We start from the raw sequence: 11,896 nt of genomic DNA on the forward strand, positions 1-11,896 counted from the left end.
AATAAATATAATATATCATTAAATATATAGTAATATATAAATTAATGTAAAAAAAAAAAAAAAAAAAAAAAAAAAGAGTTGAAAAAGTACTGGCCCATTTATAATTGATCCTTTTAATGGCACCAGGGTGTTGTGTTGTGATAATAGAACATGGAACCTAGTGCTTCTTCCTGTTGTTCCTGATTCTCAATCAGTAATATAATATTGATTGGAGAAAATGTGTATTAGAGGCTCAGCACTGCTTTTATTATAGTAGGCTTTGGTCACTCATGGGAATGGCATATCTAGTTTTGGGAGGCTAGTCCTAGTAGTTTTGTGTGATTCTTTTCTCTGTACCACGTATGATTATTGAGAGCCTTTTCTTTAGCTGAGAGACCCCAGTATGTGCTACAGGATCTTCCTTCAGTCTCAACAAATTGATTCAGCCCCTCCACTCATGTATTTTCTCACAAGAATTTTTAGGCTTAATTTGAATGTTGGTAACCCTTTGTTAAAGAGAATCCACCCAGTGATTTCAAAGATACTGAACAAGGCAGAGAAAGTCCCAGTGGGCACTATTTTCAGAGTAATCAGAAGTATATTAACCAAAGTGTGCCTTCCATGGCTCTTGACACTTGCTGGAGTTTTGAATCTCTCATAGCTTGAATTAACTGAATCGGAATCAGAAAGCATACTGAAGCCCTTTAGTGTCAGTCATGTACCTAATGGAGGTTGGATACCTAGAAGCAAGCAACTTGGCATTTGGATCTATCCCTGCATCTAATACACAACAGGGGCCCACTTCCTACCCTGATAAGCTAACACTTGCTTAGGATGTTATTGACTTTGTCTACTGTTCAGCTCCTAAGGCTAAAAGCTAGCAGGAGATTCTCAGCAGGTCCTCATTTTATTCTTCCTTTGACTCTCTAGATCAGACTTGTTGTGGAAGAGGGATTGAATCAGCTGCCATATAAAGAATGTATGGTGACAACTCCAACAGGTAACTAGGACTGTTACTCTCACATTTTTCTCATGAAAAATCTGAGTTGAATGGAGGAAAGTGGAAAGAAAGCAGTCTGAGTAAAATCAGTATGCAAAATTAGGAGTCTATGTGGAGCTGTTCTTTTAAACATCTTTTAAAAACTCTAGGAAATAGGGAGGTAGACTTTGTCGAGATGGAAAAGGGACCTGAGAAAAGGGGAAGAGGGGAGGCTGGGAGGGGAAAGGGAAGTAAAAATGGCTAATATGTGATATGTACATGTTTCAGTTCCTCAAAATGAATGTAATTATTATGTACAACAGATAGAAACCAACACAAAGCTCTTGAGACATTTAGGAAAGAAATCTCTGCCTGTGACTTGGTGGTCAATTCAATTCAAGGTTAATAAATATTCTTCAGCCTGCCAGTGTTGCCTGTGATGATGGCCGGTGGGACCAGAGTTAAGAACTGGTGGCAGCTTTCTTCACCTCTGTTGGGAAGTTGCTGGTGTTCAACGGGGGTGGCTGGTTTGGTGCTTAAACCCCAAGTTATAAAAAAAGGATGAGAATTAAAAAAAATGATGAGAATAGAAGATGCTTTGTTCTAATAGAACATAGCCAAGGAAGCCCTTTGTCAAGAATTTGAAATTCTGATGTGGTTCTTTAGTAAATAATGAAAGCCTATTCAGAGGGTTGACTTTATGTAAAATTAGGGGCCAAGCTTGTTTTATCATAATTGACACCAGTTCAGGATGAGACCGAGGGTTGAATAGCTTGATATCTATTTCAGCCTCTTCTGCTTTTAAGACTGAATGGAAGCTCGTAAAAAAGGACGGCTTGATGAGGCTTTCTGCTGTGGCTTTCAGTGGGGTCCCAGTTTGAATTGATGAGGTATATTGCATTCTCCTTTGAATTCAATTTGAGGAATGTGTTTGTGAATATTATCATACACTAAGTCCTGTTCCCATTTGATGAAGCACTCTAATCCCAATTATCCCAAAAGGTTTCTTATGAGAAATTGAGAAATAACTATGAGAAGTCATGACTCATTACATTCACAGGCAATCTAAGGTGATACAGAATGTCTCTGGACAAGAGTTGCTTTGTAATCATCTGCTTTAAACCATAGGAACTTCATAGAATAACTGGGTTGCTCTAATGATGAAAAATAAATTCTTTGATTTTATTTCCCAACAGGGTACAAGTATGAAGGAGTAAAATTTGAGAAGGGAAATTGTGGGGTCAGCATAATGAGAAGCGGTAGGTTTGCATATATGTGATTTCTGTCTCTTTGAATGCATAGAAACCGTCGCCATTTCCCAGGAGAGAGGTGGGCTTGTCTGTCATAATTGCAGCCTACCTTTGCTTAAATCTCACCACCTGTGTTGCCTCTCCTCATGGTGCCTTGGAGTAATGGCCTATGTGCTGCTAAATTTGGCTAATTTTAACTGCAGAACATTTTTCCTAGTGATGTTCTCATGAGGATGCCAGCTTTAAAAAAACATTCAGAGAAGGTGAGAGGATAGGAGGATGCCACGCTATAGTTACGGAGAGAGCAGGACAGTTTGAAGACTGAAAAAAATATGTCGTGGATTCAGTACTGAAGAGATTTTGAATTCCTGCCTGGAGAAAATACTTGTTCTGTGTTTATTTCTGTTGCAGGGAAAGTGCTACTCTGCCAAGAGATGGACTCTTCAATGTATTTTTTTTCCGGCACTGAGGGTTAAATACAGAGTCTTCACACTGCACCACAACCCTAACCCTTTTATTTTAAAATTTGAGACAGGGCCTAAGTTTCTAAATTTCCTAGGCTACACTTGACCTTGTTATTATTCTGCCTCCGTCTCCCAGAGTGCTAGGATTACAAACATGTACCACCATGCCCAGCCTCGTTGAATATTTTTAATTTTATATTTGATAAGTATGTAACCATGCAGGTAAAACACCTAGCTTACATTATAGCTCTAGATATTTCCACTTGCTGGTTTTATGAATGTTGTATTTGTATTTGACTCCAACTGACAAGCCTTCTAAGTCAACTTTGTGTGGCAAAATTGCATTCTTGCAATTAAAATCTATACCTATTATGTGGGGATAATTACTTCCATTCAAACTTGATTTTATTTTGTACAAGGTTCGCTTTTGTTTCCCCACGAGTGGTGGAAGTCTCACTTGCTTGCACTGGATACAGATGGATTTTTTAAACATATAACATTTACTTTTCTCCTCTGGCTATGAAGTTCTGTTTGAACAATTGAATACCTCGGGTAAAACAGGAACTTCGTAGCTATTAAGCAATGATGGCATTCTTAGGACAATGTTGATAAATAATAGATAATGTCTTTTGTTTCAGTCCATCTCCTTCCCTAAAGGTAACACTGTGGTCTTTGGACCTCTAGCGCATACCAGATGACTTTGGGTAATACGGAGAATATTGGCTTTTTTTTTGGTTGTTCTTGTTTGTGTTTTGTGGGGTATTTTGCTTTGCTTTGTTTTAGTGATGTGATTTGAACCCAGGGCCTTATCATGTACTGTACCACTGAGCTACATCCCCAGCCCCAGTAGCACTGTTTTCAACCTTAATAACCACCTGTTGATTTTCATATATGTATTAGAAAGAAAATTAATTTTATGTTTACAGTAGTGCTGTAAAAGTTCCTCTAATGCCAGCCACTCAGGAGGCTAAAGCAAGAGGATCACAAGTTTGATGTCAGCCTGAGAAACTTAGTGAGATTGTCTCAGAATTAAAAAATAAATCAATAAATCAATAAATCAATAGGACTAGAGATGTAGCTCAGAGATAGAGCACACCTGGCTTCAATTCCAAGTATTGCAAAAATTAATTAATTAATTAAAACAAAAATTATTAATTTAAGAAAAATAGTAAGTAAATACAGTACCAGCTGCTATAATTCAGAAGGGGCCTAAAATCTTGAAGATTATGTAGGAACGATCGACTTTTGACAAACACTTCCTTACCGGAATTCATACTCAAAAATAACTGTTTAGAAACCAGGGTGGCAGGGCAGGCTGTGGTCGCAAGAAAGAGAATTGTCTTTTACTGTCTACTACAAGATCTCTGCAGCGAAATCAGTGATGAACTAAGTGATGTCTCCTAATACCACCTTCATCGAAAGGGAGATCCTTTGCTTTACAGCTCCTATTCTACCCTATATCTTCTATGTTTTCTAGATGAAAGTGATAAATTGAGATGGTTTAAAGGCTTCTTATAAAATAATAGGAGGAAAAGTGTTCCTGATATCCAAAAAGCTCAGGGAGCAACTCAGGAAAAACACTTTACTTCCTATAAGCATGGAAATGTGACAACTGTAATGCTTGTAAACGCGCAATAAAACTAGCTTATCATAGCATCAGTGACCAGACTTTAACCTGGTTTCATTGACCTGAGCTAAAAATAAAACATGGATATATCAGAAGAGAAAGCTGTCAGCTGCAGAAAATTTCCTTCCTTTTTGGTAGAGTCCTTTTTGTATTAATGAAGGTCATAAACTCTGCTTTGGTCCGTTCTTAGATTATTTTCTCCAACCCTTTTTTCCTGTTTTCTTTTTAATTTCCTTCTTCAAGGTGAGGCAATGGAACAAGGTTTAAGAGATTGCTGTCGATCCATACGAATTGGAAAGATCCTGATTCAGAGTGATGAGGAGACTCAAAGAGCCAAAGTATATTATGCCAAGTTCCCGCCGGACATTTACCGGAGAAAAGTTCTTCTGATGTATCCAATTCTCAGTGAGTGGTCTGAGTTTAGTTTGTAACCTTTAATTAGGGTATAGATTCAATTTAGTGACTGCATTTGCTAAATGTGTTTTTGTTGGTTGGATTTGGAGTTACCCTGAACAGTTCACTAGGGAATTTTCATTGTATAATAATGGTATATACTGTGCATTAGCCAAACTTTATTAACTTCAAAGAGCTCTGTCTTGAACTGAGCGTATTAAAGCAAAGGACCTAAACAAAGTGGTAGGAAATTAGCAGTGGTTGATATATTACCTATTGTTATTGTCAGCGAAGTTCCTCAGATTACCAGATGTAAGAATGCAAGATTGATCAAACCATTACAGAGGATAAAACATAATAATAAACATTAGAAATGATGCAAAGCTTCACTAAACAAGATGTTTTTAGAAAACTTGTATCATTTTTTATAGTTTTAGTGTTGTTTCATTTTTGTCTATGTTGTTCTTATTTTGTTATTTTTTATTCTCTTTAAAATAAAGCAAAGAAGACAATGAGACAAAATGTATAGCACACAGAAAATAAATTGAAACATTTCCCCTGTCTAGTCTACTAAGTACAGCAATGATTTTCTCAAGGATTTGTCTTCTCTGATAGTAATATTTTTCTGTTATTCTCTTCTTTTCCTAAGCTGTCTCAGATCATATATGGTCTCCCAGGGAGGTGAGGGTGAATATATCAAATTTAATAGCTCAAGTGCTAAATTAATTTAGAACTTACACATTTGATAACTGTGTTATGTTCATTTTTGGAAATAACATTTATAAAGAACGAGGACACATTCAAATGAAATTTTGCTTAATGGTATCTTAAGTTAGGTTACTATCTTGCCCTTCAAAGTCATTTTAAAATGTTAATGTTGCTCATACACTGTGTTGTCTCTTGATTTCAGGCACTGGAAACACTGTTATAGAAGCTGTAAAGGTTCTTATAGAACATGGAGTTCAACCCAGTGTTATAATCCTACTCAGTCTCTTCTCCACTCCTCACGGTAAGTTCAGCATGAGGCAGTAACTGGAGCTCGATGGTCATGAGGTGGTAAAGGTGACTCTGGCTAGCCTCTCATCCTGTGGGGAACTTTGGTTAACTACGTATTAAACCTGAGTCTAATTTTTGTAATTATAAATTGTGTCTGTCATCTCTAAGCTTTATGGTAATATTTTACACCACTTTTTGAGATGGAGTTTTGCTATCTGATTTTTTTTTTTCTTTTTGAGACAGGGTCTCGCTATGCAGTTTAGGCTGCCCTTGAGCTCACTTTGTAGCTCAGGCTGGCCGTGAACTCACAGTGATCCTCCTGCCTCAGCTTCCGAGAGTGCTAGGATTGCAGGTGTGCGCCACCACGCCCCACCCTGCTATCTGGTTTTGAACTCCTGGGCTGGTGATCTCCTGCCTCAACCTCTCTAGTAGTTGTATGACAGGGATGTGCTACCATACCTGACTTACATTGCACCATTCTGTTGTTCCGATTTAAATGGAGAAATATGAAATAAGTCCATTAAAAATAATTGGAACTGTTTTCTTAGTTTCCCTGATAGGGCCTAGAAATAGCTGAAAGATCTTTGTTTCCTCTGGCTCTCCACTTGAGAGTCAAACAACCTGTGGTTTTACTGAAGTAAGTTTTGTAGTAAAGTTAAGAGCTACATTTTTTAAAATTAGATTTTGACTCTTAGGGCACAGTGAAAACACTGTTTTCTGTTTCCTGCAAGAAATGTACCTAATTGAAGATGCTAGGTTTTTACCATATAATTTATGACAAAAGGGGGTGTGACCTAAGAAAAGAGTTATAGATACACATAGGAATTTTGTTTCTGGGATGTTCATTGTAGAGTTACCTAGTATAAAAAATTTCAAAGTATATAGTTGAGTAACAAGGAAATAGGTAAATAAACATATATTCAAAGGATGTAATATGTAACTGGCAAATCATGTTTTTAAAAAATGTTTAAAGACATCAAGAAATATAGATGTAAATAGCATAAAATACAAAATAAAAAGCAATATAAATATTAACAGCATTAGAATACTATGAAATATTATCACCAAGTTTAGTGATGACCAATTCAGTTTATGTCTTTTTTTAACTACCAAAATCAGACTTGGGTTTAATATATAGAACCTAATAAATCTTTCTTCAGCATAAGAGGTTATGCAGATATACAATACTGTTTGAATTTTGGTTTCACAATCCACACATAATATTAATAGTGGTCATTTTAATGTAAGAAGATTGTAAGTGATTTTCATTTTATCTTTAAACTTTTGGGGAATCTTTTCTAAGTGTCATACAATGAATTTATATTTGCTTCATAGTTGAAAATAGAGGTAGCTTCTCTATAGTCAAGGAGTTTCCTCATTTCCAGACATTCTAAGTCCCAACCCATGCTGAAGAAGTCACAGGATAGCGAGTTAGGAAGGCTGTTTTTCAGTAGGCTGGGGCATAGGAATTGTAGCCTGTTTGGTAATTTTATTGTTTTGTAACCAAAAATTACCTGTAGTTCCAACATTGATGGTCACAAAGGGTGATTTGCTTGCTCATCTCGTATATATGGTATATATGATATATATGATGTGTATGGTATATATGACATATGTGATACATATGAAATATATATATGCGATATGTATATGATATATATATACACACGCACATGTCTCAGTTCACGAATGTTTTTATTTGTGAACTATTTAGTTTGAAACAGAAACATTTGGCAAAATTTTGTTTTGTTTGCAAACTCTACATCAGGTGACAAACATGGCTGTGGCCATCTTTTTTGCACAAACATGAAGTTTGTGAACTGAGGTATGCATGTATATATGTATATATGTGTATATGTATATGTATGAAAGACACTGGCAGCATTCAAAATATTGAGATAATTCAGTAACAGTCCACCTTTGGGAATGGAAAAGTAATCTCTAGTTCTAAGAGTATTCATTAGAATAATACACTATTGTTTGTTTGACAAGCATAGGTGAAAAAAAGTGTTCTTCTGTGGAAGCATTTGCTATTTTTTAGTTTAACTGGTGTCTAAGTCAGTCCTAATTTCCTGCCTGTAGTCTTCCTCCAAAAACTAGACTCCATACTTCTAAAAAGTCAGCTTCCTCTGAAATGCCCAAGAAGCCTACAAGTATTTCACAGTGTTCTGGTTGGGAACCCTTCATTTTATATGTGATCCTCTTTTTCTTTAGAAAAGATTAAATTCACTCATTCAGCCACCTTCAAAATAAAACAAACAAGCAAACAAACAGTCCTATGAGGAAGGTTACTGTAACAATATATTTTCAACTCTTGGATGAAAAACAATATGATATTAAGAATGTGTTAGTGAGAGGACAGGGACATTCTCTGAATACTGTCAAAGTCTTCCAGGTATCAGCCATTACATAAGTAAAGAGATTATCCACATATGACTCAAAATCCAAAGGCCATTACTCTATGTCCTCTGTCAATATTAGATACAGTGACAATAACTATAAAATTCCTGAATCTTTACTAGTCTTACCAAAAATTCTGGCATAATAACAATATTTCTTCTACTTTTTGAAGGTGCCAAATCAATCATTCAAGAATTTCCAGAGATCACAATTTTAACTACTGAAGTTCATCCTGTTGCACCTACACATTTTGGACAGAAATACTTTGGAACGGACTAAGTTATTGAAGGAAAATGAAATATCTTCTGTAATATTACCATTATATTTTGATTTTCTATTTGTTTTGTTAATTTGAGAAATGATGGGAAAAGATGATAAAGATGCTTTTTAACTTTGAAACTATGTACAGTAAAAAGGAAATATCTAAAATGTATTAATTTTATTTAGTTATATCTTGATGGTTAGTACCAAATACAACAACGAAGCACACACAGAATCCTTAGAAAGGATGGAAATTTTAATAATATGTTAATACAAATTGAGGAAGCCTGAGTGCATCAGAAAAGTTCTCTAACTTACGATGCTTTGGAGGTTGCTTACAACCACAAAGAATATCTAAATAACTCAGTTCTTTGGCGCAGTATAGTTTGCATTTTGTTTAGTATGTTTTTAACTCTGGTAATGTTTCCTGTGTGTGATTATCGTCACCTTCCTCTACTCTTTACTTCCTGGTTTTGTACATACTGATAACTTGGAGAGGAGAGAAACAGTATGCCTTTGGGGATTTTATATTTTCCTTAATATATTCAATTCACAGACCAAGGATGTATGGTTAATTTTTTAGTCAGGTCATTATGTTTCTCATGACTCCTTACGCAAACTGTACATTATTGTAGGTGCTTTGCCAAGCTACAATATGGTGAAGAAAATGGCTGGGCACTTTCAGTAACTGGAACTGTAACATTAATTGATACAGAATAAACCAGGGATATCTGAATACTGACAAAATAGAGCTGAATAGTGTTAATGATGTCAATCCTCTAGAAAAGAATTTGTAGTGATTTTTCTGAGCGGTGGGGAAAGAAATGGTTTCTAGGTAGGTTTCATGGCCAATAAGTTAAATAAAATACATCACTTTAATTTGGATGTTTCTACTAGATGTCTTGGATTTGGAAATTAATTCTTTTGCATGTTTGTCAACTGTAGACTTATCACAGTAGAGAATATATATTCTTTTAAAAAATTCTCAAGATTTGTATGTGTTCATATTTAAGCCTCTGAAAGGGAGAGACACCATTTTAGAAGTCAATCTTTGTGTTCTAAAATGTGCTTGTGAAACCTTAATCCCATTTTACATTGATAATAAAACATTTTAACAATGGTGGTTGGCTCATTACTTGATTAATTATACTCTCATGGCCCCTTAGGCAGCTGTTATGGGCCTCTGTTCAAAATATCTAAAGGAGCAGAAAACAGTATTCTAGAAGCAAAGCTGATGAAAGTCAGCAAAGATTTGGGGGAAGAAAAGAAACTTGGTATAGAATGGATGATATTTTACCTTTGGAGCCTGAAATACTAGAATAACTTTATTCTATTTTTCCCTTTATTTTTGAACACTGTCATATAATTAGCTGAAATTAATGGATAGATTATTTACATTACAGTTCTTCCATGGCAAATGTTGCCTTCGGGTTCTTCTTGAAATTCTCATTTATTTCAGTTTAATGTTCTGATACAGTGTGGATTTTGTTTATTCCAGATTAGAAGTTGCAACGAAAGTTGTTGTTCTTGTAGAGATAGGACCTGAACCTATGGTCTTCACCCTGAACTATGTTCTTAATTTTTTCTTATTTTGAGACAATTTCTAAGTTGCTCAGGATGTGCTCAAACTTACAGTCCTCCTGCTCAACCTCCCAGTGCTGGCGGTATCCCCCATCATGTCCAGCTTGCAACTGAAGTTAATTAAAGGCAAAATCTGTATCTGCTTGCCTCAGGAAACATGTGAGTCAGCATCCAAACTTGCATGAGTTTGATTATTCCATTGAATTAGTTGGAAAGAATGATGCCTACCACTGCAGGAGTTAGTGCTTCTGAATTAGTGCTTATATTAGAGATTCAAAGTTTGTCTGAAATGACTATCCAGAACATAAGGTAAATTTATATTCAAATGTAGATATAAAACCGTGTTTCAAACAATTTCTCTTTGTATCATTAGATTTTTTTATTAGATCTAACATGTCTTTGGTCCTTTTTATTAGTGAACATGATTGGGAATTGGCCACATTTGGTTCCCACATGGTTGGCCTCATAAACACTAGGAATTATTCAATGGGGTGACATTCTCCACTGATGTTTGTCCTTTATATCCCTGTAGATTTCAAGAAAAATTATAACTCTCTTTTGGATACCCATCCAAGTATAACCAGGCCCAACCCTGCATAGCTTCCGAGATCTGATGAGATTGGGCGTGTTCAGGGTGGTATATAATATATAATTATAGTTATATAGGCTATAACTCTCTTTTGCAATGTTGGTATTTTTTTTAAAAAAGTGAAGCATTACTTGGAGGGTTAATAATAACAAAATTTTCTGACATTGATGCAGGGTTAACAGACTATTAAAAACAAATTGTTTTTAGTGACATGAATTTCAGAGCAGTATAAACTGTGTAGATGCCTTCTTACAAAAAAGAAGACCTACCATCAATCAGAGTGCTGTAGCACACACATACTACCAGCTGTTCAGGAGGCTGAAGCAAGGGGACTGCAAGTTTGAAGCCAGCCTGGGCAACTTACAAAGACTCTGTCTCAAAATAAAATTTAAAAAGGTTGGAAATATAGGTCAATAGTAGACCATTTGCCTAGTAGTTGTAAGATCTTGGATTCAATTCCCAGAGCTGCAAAACAAAATAAAAAAAAAAATCTCAAAAAAGTACTCGCACAATAAAAATAAAGTGTGTGTGTCTGTGTATATATGTATGTATATATATATGTGTGTGTATGTATACATATATATATGCATATATGTATATCAGAACTTGAGTGAACATCATAATCCCTTATAGGCCACAGATTGCTCTGGAGTTTGTGATATATTTTTTATACTATCTTTGTGTATCAGATTAATAACCCTTAGTTATTGTGGGCTGATCAGGCCTGCAATCTCCCAAATGAGGGGGCAAAGGCTTAAATAAATGACACAATTGAAATGATTTTAGAGCTCCAGGAGGTCCAACACTCTCACAGAACTTGAGATTCTCTGGGTTAAGACAAAGAACTTTTATGGGCAGCCTGTATTTATTTGGTTTTCAAAGGAGGGGGATACTGAAGAAAATGCAGGAACCTGGGCAGCACCTGGAAAACTCTTTAAGGACTTCTCCAAGTAATACATTATATTAATTTAGGAGAACTATTTTATCTCTAGGAAGGCCTTCACTGCAGAAGTGAGATTCCTGCAGCTGCAGTCTTCCCTTAGTTAATTGGGGTTGGAGCCAAAGGTCCTCAGCTGTGGCCTTTGTCCTTTGAGGTGTCCCAAGTTCACAGGCCAATCAAGCCTCACTGGGGACCAGTGACTCAGAGGTTCACTTTCTATGAATGGGTTTCCCATCTCAGGACAAGAGCCTTGGTCTTGGGCAAACTCACATGTCAACATGAAAAACCAACTGGTTAATATTAAATCCTGCTCAGAGATGCTTCATAGTGGTCTCCATCATTTGTGCTTTAAGCTTCTAGTTCAGTGATGGCAAACTTCTTTTTCTCTTTGGTTATTTCTTTTTTATCATTAAGTTTATTGGTACAGTATATATATA

At 35.8% G+C, this 11,896-nt stretch overlaps 1 protein-coding gene across 1 annotated transcript in view; it reads left to right on the forward strand.

The window, feature by feature from the left end:
- Uprt (uracil phosphoribosyltransferase (FUR1) homolog (S. cerevisiae)) overlaps positions 1-9,469 on the forward strand; it is a 29,661-nt gene extending 20,192 nt beyond the window's left edge. The window contains exons 4-8 of the mRNA XM_005413091.1: positions 910-979; positions 2,155-2,217; positions 4,543-4,704; positions 5,603-5,701; positions 8,261-9,469. Of these exons, the coding sequence (XP_005413148.1) occupies positions 910-979; positions 2,155-2,217; positions 4,543-4,704; positions 5,603-5,701; positions 8,261-8,367 (501 nt within the window). The 3' untranslated portion in view covers positions 8,368-9,469. The remainder of the gene's footprint in view (positions 1-909; positions 980-2,154; positions 2,218-4,542; positions 4,705-5,602; positions 5,702-8,260) is intronic.
- Positions 9,470-11,896: the final 2,427 nt, after the last annotated feature.

This window comes from Chinchilla lanigera, unplaced genomic scaffold (genome assembly GCF_000276665.1).
Source record: "Chinchilla lanigera isolate Chin_1 unplaced genomic scaffold, ChiLan1.0 scaffold00161, whole genome shotgun sequence".
In the NCBI taxonomy this organism is placed as follows: Eukaryota; Metazoa; Chordata; class Mammalia; order Rodentia; family Chinchillidae; genus Chinchilla; species Chinchilla lanigera.